At 40.1% G+C, this 19571-nt stretch overlaps 1 protein-coding gene across 3 annotated transcripts in view; it reads right to left on the bottom strand.

Annotated features, from left to right (window-relative positions):
* Window positions 1-2277: 2277 nt before the first annotated feature.
* Window positions 2278-19571, bottom strand: part of LOC132119361 (small glutamine-rich tetratricopeptide repeat-containing protein alpha-like) — a 184717-nt gene continuing 167423 nt past the window's right edge. The window contains exons 1-12 of one of the 3 annotated variants that reach the window (XM_059529241.1): window positions 6812-6910; window positions 6082-6227; window positions 5891-5994; window positions 5729-5810; window positions 5548-5647; window positions 5287-5391; window positions 4975-5116; window positions 4823-4885; window positions 4707-4744; window positions 3694-3822; window positions 3456-3578; window positions 2278-2847 (exon numbers count right to left, since the gene is read on the bottom strand). In XM_059529241.1, coding sequence (XP_059385224.1) covers window positions 3467-3578; window positions 3694-3822; window positions 4707-4744; window positions 4823-4885; window positions 4975-5116; window positions 5287-5391; window positions 5548-5647; window positions 5729-5810; window positions 5891-5994; window positions 6082-6181 — 975 coding nt within the window. In that variant the 5' untranslated portion in view covers window positions 6182-6227; window positions 6812-6910 and the 3' untranslated portion in view covers window positions 2278-2847; window positions 3456-3466. Of the gene's footprint in view, window positions 2848-3455; window positions 3579-3693; window positions 3823-4706; window positions 4745-4822; window positions 4886-4974; window positions 5117-5286; window positions 5392-5547; window positions 5648-5728; window positions 5814-5890; window positions 5995-6081; window positions 6228-6811; window positions 6911-19571 lie in introns of those variants that run through there. The other 2 variants (XM_059529238.1, XM_059529240.1) reach the window with 2 other exon arrangements.

The raw sequence follows: 19571 nt of genomic DNA on the forward strand, positions 1-19571 counted from the left end.
GGCGCGTTGTCCGGTGCAGCTGGGTGCTGTAGAGGGGGGGGGGGGTCCACAATGGAGCCCGACCATTCCTCACTACTGGACGCGGCGAGAGAAAGGCTGTCGTGTCTGTCCTCTTCCGCCTCAGGCGCTCCGAAGGAGAAGGGGGCGCTGGTGAGCAGGGACTGGCGCTGCTCGTCCACGAAGAGGACAGGCGAAGGAGAGAGAGCGGGCGAGGCACGCGGGGAGTGTTCCGGCGTGAGCTCGCGTGTAGCAGTATGCTCAGGCATTCTCTGATCGCGGCGTTTCTTACGCGGCACTTGAGAGAGAAGAGGCGGAGCGGGTGGAGCATCGTGGCTGGTTTGAGCTAATCGAGCCCGCAGGGTCGATATAGCCATGTCGTCGCACTCAGGGCAGCCGCCCTTGAAGAGTGCGCTCTCAGCATGCTCGCGGCCCAGGCAGGAGACACAGATGATGTGGCGGTCCTCGCTGGGCAGAGGGCCTCGGCAGGAAGCGCAGGCCCGAGGCATTTGAAACAACGCCTCGAATTCTGGAGGAAAAAAGTGTGATGCAGCGGCAAACACACTAGCTTTGAAAAGGATATAGTCACGCCGGATGGCGCAGCAGGAAGCGAGTGCTGAAGGCGGCGTCGAGATGAAGCACGAGCCGGCGTCCTCAGATCTGCGTTGCAGTGCTATCCCGCTGAGAGGCTTTTCGACGGCGTGTAGAGGCTTCTCCGGAGAAGACAGCGAAGTGCAGGTGAGATCACTGGAGATGAAATCTGATCCCTATGGTGAAGCGGTGGCTTATATAGTTCCAGCCACGCCTATTTTGGCGCGCTCTGACGTCCAATGGGCGCGAAGCTCCCCCATTGGTTCGTTACTCTCCGCCGCCTCACCATAGGTTGCTGCAGTTGCCGCAGCACAGCCAATAAGCGCGCGAGCCGCTTCGCTTGGGTCTGCTGTGCTGCAGCACTGCGTTTTACATTATTTAAAAATTAAGGATAATTTTTGGCTTCATATTCTCGAGAAAAGGGGACCTTTTCCCATAGCGTAAGCTAGCTTACGCAGTACGAGAGTACTCTCGAAAGGGAACACTGCAAGCTTCAGTAGGCCTATGTGTAGTAAATGAAACCGCATGTCTGCACCATTAATTTCCACGAGGGGCGGACTGGGGGAAAAAAATAGGCTGGGAAATCTCACACTCATACACCCACAACACATTTTGAAACACGGACAACCCTATTTTGTGTATGGACCTGACATGAAAAAGATTTAAATCCTTAGGTTGAGGACATGCAACATAAGAGTTCTCTCCTGAACTGCACCTTCACTTCCATTGTCCATCTCTCTCATGACTTTAATACTGAAGATTTTTATTTTACTTTTACCATGTTTTGTAAGAGCATTTTTGTTTTTTTGGCAAATTAATTACCATTTGTATGTATTTTTACTACAAATTCCATGGTTAAACAACGGTTAGTGCCATACCATAGGCTACATTAATTTTCCTAGGGTTGTATTTTTGTCTGCACTAGCTCTCCCTAAACCTATGATAAAACATGGTTATGTGTCTGCTAAATTACTACTGTAACATTACAATAAATAATGATGTCGTTTATACAGTATTTTGAGTGAGTGTGAGCAATGTGCTGCTGCTGCTTGACTAAGTAAACAAAGACAAACTGCAATAGCATCTTTACAGCTGAAATTGACCTGCACTTGAAACCCTGAACAGAAGTGTCGCTTCTCTGCTCCAGCTGTGCGCTTCCACAGCAATTATGCAATAACAATATTAAAATAGAGGGCCAAATCGTCTGCCAGGCCACCGGGAATTGTCCCGGTTCTCCCGATGGTCAGCCAGTGCCTGATTTCCACAGACAGAACGTGCAGGATTCATAGATTGTCATTTTGCGGTTTAATATTCACAGACACTAGTCCATATCGCGTTTTGATTCAAGTGTACTGACCTACTTTGATCTGTTCATCCAAAATGTGGCATATTCCGTCCGCGTTAGGCTGAATTTCATTTTTATGACTGGATTCTACGAAACAGACGGTGTTTTCGCGTCGCGGAGATTATAGGCTGTATGTCTTTTGGCAATTTGGGAAAATAGTAAACTGTATGTGGATGTGTGTAAATATTTAAATGTAATCCCCTTTGTAATCGTTAAAATTTTCATAAGTAACTGTAATTTAATTACTATTTTTCTTAGCAACTGATCATGGTTACATTTATTTTGTAATTAAATTACGTAATGCCGTTACATGTAACTAGTTGCTCCCCAACACTGCACATACATCAGTTATCCAAAATGGACAAAACATCCATTTCCTTTAATTCAAAACGATCATAGCAAATTAATAACAATATATATGTTAATGAAACTTTTGACAAAACTCATTGCTTGCAAGCATCATAAGAGGTTGTGAAACACGAAACCCCAGTTGCTAAAACAAAAGTCCTATTTGAAATCTGACATTTAATTGTCGATGAGTTTTGCACATGTTCCTTGTCAACCCCTTTCAGTTCAGATAGATGTTTGTTATAAGACAAATCTGCATTATGTCCATGTAGCAGTAATTCAGAGTCCCGTAACATGGATTATTACTTGAGCAAATAGTGTTAACCCAGTGTGATATTTCATTTATTTAGACATTTGTTTGAGTCCAGTTCCCAAATATGATGGGTGCATGTGCACTGATGATTTCTTCCAGCCGGTAGGGCAATGTGGGGCAGTGGGAACTCATGCAGTTTTTTTTATAGATGAATAAACACAGTCTCATCCCTGGAGCTCAAGGAACAAGGTTTATCTTAAAAAATAAAAAAGTAGCCCATCTTCCAAAGGTCCACCAGGTCAAGAGTTAAACTCTGCAGTAAATGAGAGAAGTAATGTTAAGTTCTGAACAGACATGCTGATAAGATAAACAACAGCTGTTGTTTGAATATCTGTAAAGCTCAAAAACAACATTATAAATAAATAAAACATCTTAAGTGTTAAGTTATGTTGTCAATTCTGTAAAAAGTCTGTAAAAAAATGAAGGAATGAAATATTCTATAAAGTCAGGCAAAAGGTACATGATCAAAGCTGCCTGTAAATACCTTCAGAATACAGAAAAGAACAAAACTCTAAAGTTTGTTTTACGTAGCCCTACTGATGCAGTAGGAAAAAGAACAGCCTTTACAGAGGTGTATATATTAAAATTTATAGACTCAAACAAATAACATGCTATAAAATAAGTCTATTTTGGATGTTTTCCTTCCACTACTCTGAAAGAACAATTATAAAAAGCCAAATAGTCCAAAATCTCAAAATTGACAATTGCATGAAAAAAATATATATATACATATATATATATATATATATATATATTGTTTTTGCCTCTAGTGTCTTGCCTTAATGTATAAAACCTAAAGCTATGTTCCAGCCTTTCAAATGTAATTGAGTTCAGATGAATACTTTGAGTGAAGTGTGGTACCACAGGGAGTGTCATTGTTCATCGTTGCCAGCACTACTGGGAGGTCGACTGCGCATTTGACTCCTCAGCTGCTCGATAAGCTCAGGGTTCTGCTGCTGCATTTGCTGCGCCATCTGCTGACCACTGTCACGTGACAGAAAAACACTAGTTCAGCACCACTCCATAAAACCAAGACCTTTCAGTTAGCAAGTAGAATGGAAACCTATGAAAACCACAGGATAGTGATGTTAAAACTTACGCCTGTATGAGGCCGGAGATGTCATTGGCACCTGTACCTCCTGCTCCAGCTGCTGCTGCTGCTGCTGCTGCTCCTGGAGAGGTGGCTCCCGCCATAGGACCGTAAGCCCCAGACATCATACCTGACATCCTACATGGGCACAGAAACAGCTGATATAAACTGCTGCTGATTGATTACACAAATTAAAGTCACAACATCAAGTTAGTACAACTGTCCAGAAATCCTAAAGAAAAAAAACAAGAGGGAACAGAAAGGTTCAATAGGTATTTCTTGATATAAAACCTTTGCAATTTAAATGTCTGTATGAATTTTTTATTGAAGTGTTGATGATTAAATACATATAGTATCAGTATCAGCCTGATACTGTGCTCCTGTACTTGAACTTGTGCTCATTAAAGTTCTCTGATACCACAAAGAGTGTGAACAGTGCTGTGTCCAGACACAGAAACACAGTAGAATGGAGTTATTAGAGATTAAAGATTTCTATGAAGTAAATGTATTTAATTAATATAATGTTAAACATTCATTCCCGTATAGCTGATGTGTGTGAGCTGATAAGCAAAGCACACTGAGTGGATTGAGCATGAGGCAGCACAGTTTTGCAAGATTATTGAGTGAAAGTGAAACTAGCAGCGTCGCGTGTGTGAAATGCACTAGGCTATACGGGTCACTCATTTTGCACCACTAAAAATGTGTGCATGTGTTGCGCATGTTTTGATTGATTGATGTTAATTGCATTATATGAATAACTTTGGAATATAAGTCTCAGCATGTTTCTGATGATAAAAAACATGACATTTCATATATCAAACTACATATTTCTGTAGTTTGGATCGATTCCAATGGCTCGCTCACAAGTCCTTCATCGCTGCTACAAGATCACTTGCACCTTCTTGATGGTTCCACAACATGACTAGATTAGATTTTTCAAAACCATATGAAATCAACATGACTATGTATAATGTGTATAGTAGGTGTATAATAAATGCTGTGCTTAAGTTTTGTCTACTCACAGTTGTTGCACTTGTGGGTTGTTCATTAAATTAGATGCCTAAAGAGAGTGACAGTGAGTTAATGATGAGCATACGTAAGCATTAACAATGAGCATTTAAGATATACTTTTACTGACTATGTTCATGAAACCAGGGTTACTCAGCAAACCGGCCAGTTCAACTCCACCCAAACCCCCTGCCTAACAAAGATAAAAACAAGGGCTTTAGCACAACTCTCTGTTTTCCACAGAGAGACAAAACTGTCATCAGGGTGGTTCTGTGAACTCACGGGGCTGGGCTGCGCTTCCTTTATCTTCTGTTCTGCTATTTGCAGGTTGGCTTTGTAAGTGTCGTTGTCAGGGTCCAGCTCCATCGCTTTCTTGTAGTAGCTAACAGCCTCTGAGTGTTTGTTCAAACTTGCAAGAGCAAGCCTTGTTTTTAAGAAAAGCACAAATAAACAACTTCGTCAAAATCCATTAATATCAGCTTTAACAAAAAGAAGGGTATCTGGAGGTTTTTTTTAATCAAATTTAAGCTTCAAGACGTTTTTTAAGACTTGCACAAATCAAATACGGCGTGTCGGTGGAGAGTTAAAAATTACCCCATCCGTCCATATGCTTTACTGTAGTTTGGATCGATTCCAATGGCTCGTTCACAGTCTTGAACAGCTCCAGCATAGTTTCCCAGTTTGCTGTAGGCTGCAGCTCTAAAAACAATTTCAATAATAATAATACCGTTCAAATATTTAAAACAATTCAGCAAGAAATAAAACAAAACATTCAATAAAATACTTTTTAAATCATTCTTGGTTAAGGCAAACACTGCAGCACTTTTCTCTGATTTAATGAAAATGTGCAATTACCTGTTGCAATAGTAGACAGCATTTTGTGGATTAAGCTGGATGGCTTTAGAGTAGAACTCAACTGCTGCACTATAGTTCTCTACCTTCATCTGGTCATTGCCTGCAGGTACATATGTGCAACACTTGAGTGAGAGGACCTTATGAAGCATCCTGAAATGGTAAAGGTGTAAAGGGGTCTTACCGTCTGTTTTAAGATGCTCTGCCTCTGCTAACTGCTCCTCTGAAGGTGAACCACTGGATGAATTGGTCTTATTTTGAGGTGTCTGCTACATATAACAATGTCAACACTGTTCACATTCAACACTATGAATAACCATCTCAAAATGACATAAACAGCTTATACCTGTTTAGCTGCAGAGGCAAATATTTCTGGCAGAGATGGACTGACTGCTAAACTCTGGTCCTCTACAGAGATGCCAAACGCTGTCTCCAGGCACTGGATGGCGACTGGATATAAGAGTACATTAGGAAATTAGGAATTACCCACCAATAGCATAACAGTGTCTGGCACTGATTTTAGCACTAATGTTTTACCTTCTAAGCTTTCTTGAGCATCTGATGACAGACTCCCAGAGGACAGCTGATCATGGAGAAACTGGATGATGGAGAATGCGAGACGCTTTGTGTCTGCCATTCTGTTTTGAGGCTTAAACCTCACCAAATATATATGTGAAGGAAACCTACGAGACAGGGACAAGTCTTATTATTACCAACTACAACAATTTAGAAACAGAAAAGTAAGCACAGTATAAGTGTGGATTGCAAATCAGAGACATAACAGTTTGTCATTGATGATAGATATTTTGAGCAAATTCCGAATGTTAGAATGTATTTATTCCAGTTTTTACTGCTCTGGATTTAACACTAAGCGTCCACAGTAACTCAGTACACATGATTTAAACGCGAGATAGATTCCGATGTAAGATTGTTACTAATTAACAACCTTCAATTACGTAACCATCGCTGAGAACATGTGTTAACACGTGAATATGTTCATTGAGTCAAAACAAAGTTATTATGAGAGATGGAACATTCTAGCACAGACTAGCTTTTAGCTCATGCTAACCGTTTCCAGTGGTTTGCAACGTGAGTGGTAATTCTATTAGCATTAGCTTCAGTTCGCTCATGTGATTTACCAAATCCAAAAGTAGATTTGATCAGGATTGAAAATTAGCTAGCCATCATTCAACGATTTACTCTCAAATAATTCAATAATGTCATTTGGTTCTACATAATCTAAAAACAGGGTTTAATAGACACTCACCAGTAGTCTCCTCTCAGTGTTCTCTAGTAGCCAGTAGAGTGTGACGAATGACGATTCATGTGCGTGCGCGCGCGCACGGCTGCCGTAACGCGCGTGACGTCACATGTTGGGTTACCGTTCAAACTCACGCAAACTGACTGATGTGGGCAAATTTGCTTATGTACACTCTGACATTATGTAATGAAACATTATGTGACAAGTTGCGACCATACATAACTACAAGCAACAATAAAAAAAACAAAAGGATTCATTAATGTATGCTAAATTCAATTATGTATGCTAAATGAAAAAATCTGCATAAATGCAATTTGGTTGATGAATCTGAATGACACTTTATGAATTGTACACAGTAGGCTATGTAATTAATGGAATTATTAAAATAATTGTATCCAATTAGTTAAAGGAATGCAGCAATAGGCCGTAAAGAATAATGAACGTGTTTGAAATGTAGGTCTGATTAATGGAATTATTCATAACTCCATGAATCATATTAATCATTAAGGTAAAATAACACAACTCATTGTGATTTTGTTTATCAATTTGAGTGTTTTCACACATTTATTTCTTTCTTTTAGCCCTTTGAAGTTGAATATGGATTTTGGACCTTCAAAAATGGCCTATTGGGCACCATTCACCTGCATCACGTGGATAAAACCCTGGAATACTTTTCTCCAAAACTATAATTTCTCTTTATCTGAGGCAAGAATGTAAACCTTACATTCATCATCTAAATCTTAATTTTGCTTGACTGAGTTTATTGTTTACTTTGTGAACTTGGTGTGGATTGGTTATGGACGCTATTCTAGACTGATCCGGTGACTCTCAATCTGAGCAAAATGGATTGAGATCCATCAATGCTGGTCTTTTTTTTAATTCAATTAATTTGTGTGACTAACTGTCTACGACCAAGAAATGACAACCATTCTGTAACTGATGCATCTCCATCCACCACTAGCTGGATGACTTCAGTTTCCAAAAAATGAGTGCGTGTGATGCTGCTGAAAGACGTGTAATCTTTTATCAGGTGTCAGTATAATAATTTATCGTGTCAACTTCTTAGCTCATGCAGATTGCTCAAGAGTGAATGAGATTGATCATAGGCATTCCCATCTTTCACTAGCCATTAGTAGCCAATGAATCAATGTTTAAATAATCACTTTAATAATATTGTTTACTGGCTGCACATTATGCTTGTCTATTGTTCAGGGTCCTCGTCTCATTCCTCAGGCTGCAATTTGGAGGAGCATCTCAGCAACAACCAGCATCAGCTTTCATACCCTCTTGCTGTTGGATGTCAGAAAAGCATGATTGACAGCTTCTACATCAACACGGAATAAGCATCTTGTCTCATGCCAGGAAAACTGCTCCTTTGGGGCATTCAGTGTACTTTTCAGCGCACATTTTGAGGTTAATTAGGGGCCAAGCCCGAAGGGCTGTAGCCTCTATTGTATCTGTATGTTTTATTATTTGTCTTATGATGGTGCACTTGTGAACTTTTACAAATCCTTGCAGACAACAGTGTACAACATTAATGTGGGGAAAATGAAGGAGTCACCAAGAATCAGACACTGCTTAACTAGACAATAACCTTATCTTAATGTCTGAGCATTATGATGTTGAGACAATGCTGACCTGCATTTAAAAATCACTCCTCCATAAACACTAATATACCGTAGGCCTACAATATTCACCAAGCACCAACCTTTATCAGTTTATGAAGGTAACACTAGAGGGCAGCAGAGCTTTATCTTTCATCATACTGCATAAATTGAACTTATTTTATTGAATATGCTTAATTTATGTATGCTATTTGTTTAGTCATAGTGAAATATTTGTATATAATAATTTTACTTATATTAGAATAATATATTGGATGACCATTCTTACTATATCTGGTGGCCTTTGTCTAGCAGTTTTATATTTATAATGGCAAAATATGTTGTTTTGAAAGCAATTTAGTGGTCTTTCAGTCATTTGTCACACTGTTGATTTATTTAAACTGAATTACCTGATAACACTGATAACTGTCATCTGAGAAACTCTTTATTGTCATTATTACCATAATGATCGTAAAAATGTTAAACGTTAATCAGCTAGAGGTGGAAAGTAACCGGTAATTACAAATAGTTTCTTTACAGTACTGTGCAGTGGAATTCACTAAGTCAGGTTGTTGTTGTGACGATTCGTGTACCCAGAAAGACACAGGGAGAGCGAGAGATCCATTTGCAGGTAGTTTAATATATGGTAATCCAAATCGTAGTCGAATACAGCCAAGGTCAAAACCAATAAATAGTCCAAACAAAACAAACAAATGAAAGGGACAGGAAAAGGGAACTCGGAATGCGAGATGACTCGGAAGACGAGCAGACAGGCAGAATCTCGGGGGACGAGAAAGCTGGACACACGAAGGGTAAGGACTCCATACAAACAACAGGGAAAGACAGGTATTTATAAGGAGGCTAATGACAATCAAGTGACTGCACCTGGTGCAATTAACAGGAGTGCAATTACTGTGAAGACAGGACCAGACTAGAGGAATACTAGTGCCTACGGGGAAGTGAGCCCACTAGTGGACACCCAGGGAAACAGAGACTAGACAGCGTGACAGTTGTTCCCACATGCTTCAAAGCTACCACCATCATTCCAGTCCCGAAGAAGCCGATCCTGTCCTGCTTCAGTGACTACCGTCCAGTTACACTTACGGTAGCACTTTATTTTACAGTCCTGTTCCAAATGTACATACTATGTACTTATTATAGTAATTACAATAACTATGTAATAACTAGGTACTTACCCTGAACCTACCCCTAAACCTAACCCTACCCCATGTAGTTACCTTGTATTACCAGAACTTTCTTAGATACTGTAAGTACACTATACGTACATGTAAGTACACGTACTTTAAAATAAAGTGCAACCCTTACCCCTATTCTCATGAAGTGCTTTGAACGGCTAGTCATGCACCACATCAAGTCTGCCCTCCCCTCCTCCATGGACCCCTTCCAGTTTGCATACCAATCCAACCGCTCGACTGATGATGCCTTCGCCACTACCCTCCACTTAGCACTCACACATCTAGAGAAAAAAGACTAATACGTCAAAATGCTGTTCATAGATTTCAGTTCAGCATTCAACACAATCATCCCTCAACAGCTCATTTACAAACTCCATCCAGCTGGGGCTCAACACTTCGCTGTGCAACTGGCTGTTGGACTTTCTGACTGGAAGACCTCAGGCAATACGGGTTGACAGTAACACCTCCACACTGAACATTGGGGCCCCCCAAGGATGTGTGCTGAGCCCACTCCTCTTCACTCTGCTGACCCAGGACTGCACACAAATCCAACCTCTTTATTAAAATGGACTGCATTTATATAGCCCTTTCAACAGACCACATGGCCATCCAAAGCACTTCACAATTTGCCTCACATTCACCCATTCACACACCGACTGCGGTGTCAGCCATTCAAGGCGCCATCCAGCTCGTCAGGAGTAGCTGGGGTTAGGTGTCTTGCTCAAGGACACCTCGACACTTGGTCAGGTGGAGCCGGGGATTGAACCACCAACCTTCCGGTTTGTAGACAACCTACATGAACCACTGAGCCACTGCCACCCTATATTAAGTTTACGGATGATACGACTGTAGTGGGTCTCATTAGCAACAGAGATGAGACCAACTACAGGAGTGGGGGGAGCTGCCGGGCCAGGTGGTGCAGTGACAACAATCTCTCTCTGAATGTGGAGAAGAAGGAGATTGTTGTTGACTTCAGGAGGGTGCACACTCAGCATGCTGTTCTGACCATCAACTGTGTGACTGTGGAGAGAGTGAGCAGCACCAAGTTCCTGGGTGTGCACATCACAGAGGACCTCTCCTGGACCGACAACACTGCAGCACTGGCCAGGAAAGCACAGCAGTGTCTCTTCTTCCTCCGCTAACTGAGAAGAGCCAGAGCCCTGCCCCCCCATCATGTGCACCTTGTACAGAGGCACCATCGAGAGAATCCTGACTAACTCCATCATTGTATGGTATTGCACTTGCAAAGTGTCCTGCTGGAAGACTCTGCAACGCATAGTGAGAGCAGCTGAGAAGATCGTTGGTGTCTCTCTCCCCTCCCTCCAGGACATTTATGGAACCCATCTCACCCGTAAAGCCCTCTGCATCGCAGGTGATCCCACCCACCCATCACACATCTTCTTCAGTCTGCTGCCATCATGGAGGAGACTGCATCACTGAACTCTGAACCTCAGCCCCCCTCTTTTTTTGTAGCTTGTTTCAAAAAATTAAAAAAAAGTGACAGAGGCACCAATGGAAAAGAGCGACCCGGCGTTTGACGGCCACTTTTCAAACTTTTGGGGTGGAACTCTGCTCTTCAGCCAATAACAGACAGGTCTGACTCAGGTGCATAACCAATCAATACTTCCAGGTCAGCCATGGGAGGGGGGGGGGGGGGGGGGGGGGGCATTCAAACCGCGCCTTGCTTTGACTGTCAATCACAGACGTTGTACAGGTGCATCTAAATAATTAGAATGTTGTGGAAAAGTTCATTTACTTCAGTAATTCAATTCAAATTGTGAAACTCTTGCATTAAATAAATTAAACTGAAGTAGTTTAAGTCTATTTCTTTTTTTTTTTTTTTTACAATGTTAAATTAAGAGAATTATATTAAGAAAGCCTCAGTCTGTTACACATCAGTCTGTATTTAAAGCATTGCGACTAAGTCATGATCATGTAAATATTTGAGTTTAAGTATAAACATTAACAACTCTATCTCTGTGTTCTTACACAACACATTGTGAGTCTCCTCATTGCTCAGTCATATGCACCATTTTCTGATGGCAGGAGTGTTTGTTTTGTTACGGCTTGCTCTCTGAGAAGCTCAGAGTACTTAAAAAGGTAAAAAGCTTCTTGCCATTCATCAGCCATATTAAGGTAAGAACCAAGCCACTGTGTCCCACACAATGTTAGTGGTGTACTTCTGTATAGAAGATGTTGGACAGATTGTGTGCAGAGCTCCTGTCTTAAATTCGAACTGAAAAGTCAGTTTGAACCGAAAGTCAGTTAACATATTGTGAACTGAAAAGTGTTTGTAACAAAAAAGCATTAAGATGATTTAATTTAGGTCTTATATTTTAGCTTAATGAATGAATCATTGTTTTGTTGAGTGAATAATTCAATGAAGATGCATGTAAAAAAAAATGTACTTGCATAACTCTTTTTTAAAATGTGCTTTACTACTTTTTAAATGTTGCACTCTTGCAACCATAAACATTATCATAGGCCTAATTGTAACTTCAGAAAGTATTGCAGGCTATGCTATACAGCTTCCAGACACATTATTGTAGAAGGATCCACAGAACATGTCATGAAACAACAGCAGCTGCTGCATGGTTTTTAAGTTGTCTCATTAAAAAGATGCACTAGGCTCATAAACAGTGCTGGACCAGTGTGGTGCCGTCCGTAATCTTTCTGACAGCCTTATCTCTTGAGCCCACTCTGTAATGGAATCCAGTCATTTGTGGGAGGTGTGAATATTCCTTGAGACGTTTATCACCCACATAGAGCTCACAGAGAGATCATAACGATAACAAAGTGCATTTCTCAGGAACTCGTAGCTGATAACCATTCTACGGCCTTGACAAGAGGCATGCTTCCTGCTAATTTCTTGTGAGAGATTTACAGACTAAGTTTGTTACAACGAGATATCCTCTGTCTAGTAGCCAAGATTCGTTGTTCCCGGTTATGGTTGCCTGTCAGGCTTAAAAAAATCCTTCTAGTAGCACACTTTCCATATCCTAAATCATAATTTAATTGTGATATCTCAGTCTCCAAAAATCAGCAGGTAAACAATCCCAAACATTGTGCTTCATCAGTAAAAAAATAAATAGCCTAAATCAAGTGCACAGCAGGGGAATGAAAAAGAAATCAAAATACATAGTCAATAATAAATAAATCAAAATTTTAAATGCTGACAGAGCCAGATTTATGCATGTGCATTCTAGGCATGTGTCTATTCTCGCTCGTCCGGGGGGGAAACACAATAAAGATATATATAATTATTATTATATGGGCTATAAACTGTCTACTGACCACTTTCATAAACTGCAACAAATCATGGTCTTTGAATTCATTTCATGCCCTTTGATATGATCTATCATAGTGTTTTAAAAAGCAGTCTGTTCCTAAAGGTATTATTAGTAATTTATAATTGTGACTTATGATTTGATTTTTGCCTCAAATTAAGATTTACTGCATTTACCAGAAGAGTAAAATGCTTATTTTCTAAATCAGAATTAATTACATTTCAAACAACGTTTCAAAAGGCTGTAATAAGCTTATAAAAGGCATATTCAAAGAGTTGTGTGAGTCTCATCTTCAATAAACAAACAACACAAATGAGTTTTAGTGAGTCAGTCAGTTGTTTGTGTAGTTCAGTAAATATATACCATACCACAAGGTATTAAAATACCTTATACCAGCTATCTTGTACCTCATCAACCTTTTTTGGACAAAATAAATAATATTGCTTTATTTTAGATTATGAACTTTAACCTGAATCCACAGAGGAAGCAGCTAAAAGCATTAAAAGCCTGAAGATAGAGCAGGCTGCACTTCTGATGCACTGCTTTGTAGTGTTTAAATATGGGATGCAATTATTATTGTTTAAAGTCCCATCATGCACAAATGGAGGTGAACACCATTAAGATTCCATTTAACAATGATCAAAGCCATGTTGACCTCACTCTTATTTTATAACAGGCTTTTATTAATGAAGTACTATTGACATACTCTGAGTGGCACTTAGTTAAACAGGTCAGACTCTCTTATGTTAGCCTTTGATCTGTTCTTAAGCATGAAACGGAAATTATGATTGTCTGTTCTTCCCTACTGTAAGTGAAATGGCATTTTGAATGAGAAAAAAAAATTATTTGTAGGACAGGAATTAATTAGATTGTTGTTGTTTGCTAATTACTGCTGTCTTGTGTGACTGACAGGTCGCTGAAGGACAGGAATTATTGTCCAGTCAATTTTTGTCAACTTTAAATTCATGGTAACTTTAAATGCTTTATTTGAGGGGTTTGAAGGAACTACATTAGTATTGTAGGCAAAAGCACTGACTTCTATGACATTCTTTGAGGATAACAGTTTCTCAGAGAACACCCAAGCAGAAAGATCTTCAGGTCATTAATGGTGGGGAAACAAAGGGTCTTCTCAGCTTTAGATGAGGTCTACTCAGTGGGACAGTGAACTGTCACTATTGGCAAGCACAACTTTCCAGCTGTTTTCACAGAGCATCATCTGAGACTGAACGCTCTGCCAAATTCAGGGAGGTCACAGCAGAGTTCAAGGCCATTTTAAAAATATTGTTTGCAGACAGCTTTGCTCTTAAGATGATAATGATGATAAAAGCTATGTTAATGGGAGGGATGGTTTCAGAACCCTTGGTGCATATCTCACCCTGCAGTGTTTGTGTTACAGACATGGATAATACTGCAAATCATTCAGCTTGTAGAAGAGAGCTTTTTTTGTAAAAACACTGAAACGTTTAGGGTCTAAAATGTGTAAAAACTCTTGGACTTATATTGAAGAACAGATCTGACGGGAGTTGTTTTTACAGTGACTGGAATATCATAGAAACATAGATGTGTATTTTATATTTTCTCACAGATAAAATTGTTGGCACCAGATTCAAAAGCTATTTCCTTAAAATAAATATAATACAATAATATAGTTCTTTATAACCATCCTGCCAAAACCATGACAACTGACAAACAACAGGATGTTTTGTCAAACCTTTGAGCTGTATCCTAAATAGCGTCCAATCTACACTGCAAAAAAAAAAAAATAATAATAATAATTTATTTTATAAATTATATTTTGATTTATAATTTATTCATGTGATTTCAAAGCTGATAAAAAAAACCTTTTATATAGCAAGGATGCTTTTAATTGATCAAAAGTTGTGATAAAGACATTTATAATGTTATAATAAATGTTTTTTTGAGCAGCAAATCAGAATATTAGAATGATTTCTGAAGGATCATGTGACACAAGTCTGGAGTAATGATGCTGAAAATTCAGCTTTGAAATCACAGGAAAAAATTACATTTTAAAATATATTGAAACAGAAAGCAGTTATTTTAAATAGAAATATATTTCACAATATTACTGCTTTTGCTGTATTTTGAATCAAATAAATGCATGCTTGATGAGCATAATAGAATTCTTTAATAAAAACACTACATGGTAGTGTATGCTTCATGAGAAAATACTATTTCAGTCTTTTTGCTTTAATTATTATTATTATTTTTTTTCAGGAGTCATGAACTTGGTAACCCCACCACCTGAAATCGAATTGGTCCAAAATATTGTTTCTCAAAAATTTACAATGAACATAGAAAATCTTATGATTTTTATTATTAATATTTCGAAGAAAGTTGGTGCCAAAATTTGGCCAAGCAATGATGGATATATATATAGTTCCATTATTAAAGTGATTAGGTGCCTAAAATGAGGTCAGCTAAAATAATAATTTTTAAGCAAGAGTTCCCAAAACCATAAAAGAAAAAAAGACACACATTTAAGGTAATGTCTTTGTTACATAAACTCAGCTGAACTGTCCAAAAAGTATGGATTATATTATTCTATATCTATATGAAATATATATTCATATATATGCAATAATCATAACTGTAAATGTCCCAAGAACAGCTTGAGTCCAGACAGACTGTAGATCAACATGCACAAACACTCCTCTCTTAGAGGCCAGCAAGAGGAAAGAGTGAAAGATACAGCGAGATAGTCTTGAGTGATGGAAAGTGATGGATTTAATTAATTAATTGAAAGAATGTGAGATAAAAAAAATAAGGATAATTGAGCAACCAACCTCATTAGAGCGTGAGACTGAAGTAGGACAGTATACAGCTTTGATGCAAATGAAGCAGCAAGAGTTGTGTAAACAGAAAGGCTTACCATCTGAATGCCCACATTCATATCGGTAAAGCGACCATTAAGTCACAATAGATTTGCTTTCTGTTTTTGTGCTTCTTAATCTACACACAATTTCATGTAAAACAGCCACTGAACACCAAACTAGTACAATCATCTTGTGTTCATGTGCACATGTTTTTCTCCTTTCAGAGACATAACATAGTTCAGAGTACAAAATGATATGTAATGATATGTAAACCTCTCAAGTTTTTGCCCGGTGTTTGAACGCTCTGAAAAGTTAAGCATGAAACTTAATTACAGAGTCTTGCTTGTCACATTGAACTGTTGATGGCAGCCTATAGCCAGCAATGCAGAAATGATTTCCAGGATCTTCCAGTGAAAATGACAGAATTCTCCAATTACTGAATCTGCTTAAACTCCGCCCCTTCAATCTCACATTTATCTGCCTCCATCTTGACATCCAATCAACAACCGATGCAAAAAAACCCATAATTCCCTGCCCCACATTTTTCAACATGACTTTCATTGTCTGAGTCTGGAATACTTTTTTTTGTAATGTAAATTCTACTAAAAATATCTATTTCAAAATGTAACAGCTTTAAAAAAACCAGTCATTGTTTTCTTCAGCTTCCATCAGAATTATTAACTGTAATCCTGCCAAGCAACTAAATCCATACAGTGTTTGAGCTGGAAGGGGAAAAACAGAGAGTCTTGATTTGTTATTTACCTGAACTCAGTGAATATGCATTACTCCTTTATGACAGAACTGAATCTTCCATGACTGTTTTCCCCCTGAAATAGTCTATAGTAAATAGACCTAGGTTTTATGAGGATGCTTCAGACAGTAATGGTATTGAAGAGACGTGCCATCCAGCACAGTCACAGTGAATTCTGGGCACGCAACCTACTGGGGCTCTTGTGTGGCACACAAATGGATGAACTGGCAAGACATTTTGTCAGGGCCTTTCTTTCAAAGAGCTGTCAAAGCCCATTGATGTGATGCCTCTGAAACCCATTGGGTCAAGCAATGTCTCACCTCAGCCTTCTGTGCAGGTAAGGAACGTGTGTCTGTCTGCTGTTCATGAGTAAACAATATGCCTGCTTTCAACATTATTATGGGTTATATTATTCTTGCTGCTTCTCCAATATCACATCACATCAGGTCTCATTTTGATTATTTGTTGCCCTTGGTTACAACAAAAGACATTGCATTGAATAATACTGTATGCAGAGAAGTGATTCAGTCTGGTAGAATGGTAGTGTTTTTAATGCCATGTTGGAAGTTTGAGAAATAGAAATAGTCAAAGTTAGTTAACTTGTTGGTGGGCATAACCAGTCATCTCTTTTTTCTATTTGTGTGTTTTTTTTTTTTTTTAAGTTTTTCATATTATACAGCCATGTTTCCTGCAGTGGAAGCAAAAACAACTCATTGTGTAGTCTGATTCATGAGCAAATGACTCCTATAAATCAGTTTCTCTAATCATGAATGCAACAATGTTCGCAGTACGGGAAGAAGGAGACAGGAACCGGCGAACATTCAAATCAAACTTTAATAACCAATTAAACACAAAACTGCGCAACAGCACCTCAAACTAAAACACAAAATAAAACCCAGGCCTGGTCGTCTCTCGTCCTTCAATGTTGTAACTCCTCTTTTTATCCTTCCGAAGCTCCTCCGTGGGACTCGAGACCGGTGAGTGGCGCAGGTGTTGCTCATTTTCAATTATTCCACCGGCCTCGACCCGTTCCCATGGCTCTCGCACCCCCCCCCCCCCCCCCCCCGGCCACTCGTCGACAATAAATTGCTGAAAAAGATAGCTAATAACAGGAAACGGAGGCTACAATTCACACAGGCTCACCAAAACTGGACAATAGAAGATTGGAAACACGTTGCCTGGTCTGATGAGTCTCTGCTGCGACATTCAGATGGTAGGGTCAGAATTTGGCGTAAAGAACATGAAAGCATGGATCCATCCTGCCTCGTCTCAATGGTTCAGGCTGCTGGTGTAATAATAATAATAATAATAATTCATTACATTTATATAGCGCTTTTCTAGGCACTCAAAGCGCTTTACATAGTCTGGGGGTATCTCCTCATCCACCACCAGTGTGCAGCATCCACCTGGATGATGCGACGGCAGCCATAGTGCGCCAGAACGCCCACCACACACCAGCTTACTAGTGGAGAGGAGACAGAGTGATGAAGCCAATCAGCAGATATGGGGATTGTTAGGAGGCCATGATGGTCAGAGGCCAATGGGCGAATTTAGCCAGGATGCCGAGGTCACACCTCTACTCTTTTCGAAAGACATCCTGGGATTTTTAATGACCACAGAGAGTCAGGACCTCGGTTTAACGTCTCATCCGAAGGACGGTGCTTGTTGACAGTATAGTGTCCCCATCACTACACTGGGGCGCTAGGACCCACACAGACCACAGGGTGAGCACCCCCTGTAATGGTGTGAGGCATATTTTCTTTGCACACTTTGGGCTCCTTAGTACCAATTGAGCATCGTCTAAAAGTCACAGCCTACCTGAGTAGTTTTGCTGACCATGTCCATCTCTTTATGACTACAGTGTACCCATCTTCTGATGGCTACTTCCAGCAAGATAATGGACCATGTCACAAAGCTCAAATCATCTCAGACTGGTTTCTTGAACATGACAAGGAGTTCACTTTACTCAAATGGCCTCTACAGTCACTAGATCTCAATCCAATAAAGCAGCTTTGGGATGCGGTGGAACAGGAGATTTGCATCGTGGATGTGCAACCGACAAATCTGCAGCAACTGCATGATGCTATCATGTCAATATGAACCAAAATCTCTGAGGAATGTTTCCAACACCTTGTTGAATCTATGCCATGAAGAATAAAGGCATTTCTGAAGGCAAAAGGGGGTCCAACCAGGTACTAGTGGCCAGTGTGTGTAGATCCCTTTCTAGGGAACTTCGAACTGTGTCCTCTAGGGCTTCAGAATTTCTTTCAGACGAGTAAAAATAGAGGGGAAGCCATCTGCTTCCTGTGGTTCTAGACCCGCCACTGCTGAGGTATGGAGGAGAATGAGCTTGTGGGGATTGTAGGTGGGTCTGGCCGACGAGTTTAAAGAGGGGCTTTCCCACTCACGCTCGTTGGCCGTGGATGAGAGAGAGCTGCTGGAGGATGATGTCATTTCTCTAACATTGACTGATCCAGGGGCCAGTGCTCTGCTGGGTTCGGCCCAGGAAGAGCAGGAGATGTCTGAGAACTGCGAAGAAGCTGAGGCTCAACCAGTGTGTCTATTAACACACTTTCAAGCATTGCTCCCCTCAGTGTTGAGGGTTTTTGTGAGCATGGTGCTTCCTGTCGAGTGCTTGGAAATGGTAGAGTTGGTACTTAGTGCTCGCCATGGTTCTGGTCTGTACTCCCCTCAGCATGGTGGCGTGGGTAAAATGTTCCCCATAGTGACCCCTAAAGGACGCAGTTCGAAGTTCCCTTGAAATGGAATTTCTCAGGTTACCTATGTTACCATGGTTCCCTGAGTAGGTAACGAGACATTGCGTCCTCTAGGTTTCTTGCAATGCTCCAGATGCAAGCTTCAGATGAAGAAGTGGATGACGTGTTCTCCCGGGATCTATTTACGCTATAGTCGCACCAGTAGTGACGTCATATGCTGTTACCGGCCAACGTGTTGTTGGTGTTTTTCAATGTGTGCTTCAGACACGGGTCACAACGTGGCATTCCCCATAGTGATACCTAGAGGACGCAGTGTCTTGTTCCCTACTCAGGGAACCATGGTCATATAAGTAACCTGAGACGTTTTTATTAATAAT

Source organism: Carassius carassius, chromosome 38, assembly GCF_963082965.1.
Source record: "Carassius carassius chromosome 38, fCarCar2.1, whole genome shotgun sequence".
NCBI classification, from domain to species: domain Eukaryota; kingdom Metazoa; phylum Chordata; class Actinopteri; order Cypriniformes; family Cyprinidae; genus Carassius; species Carassius carassius.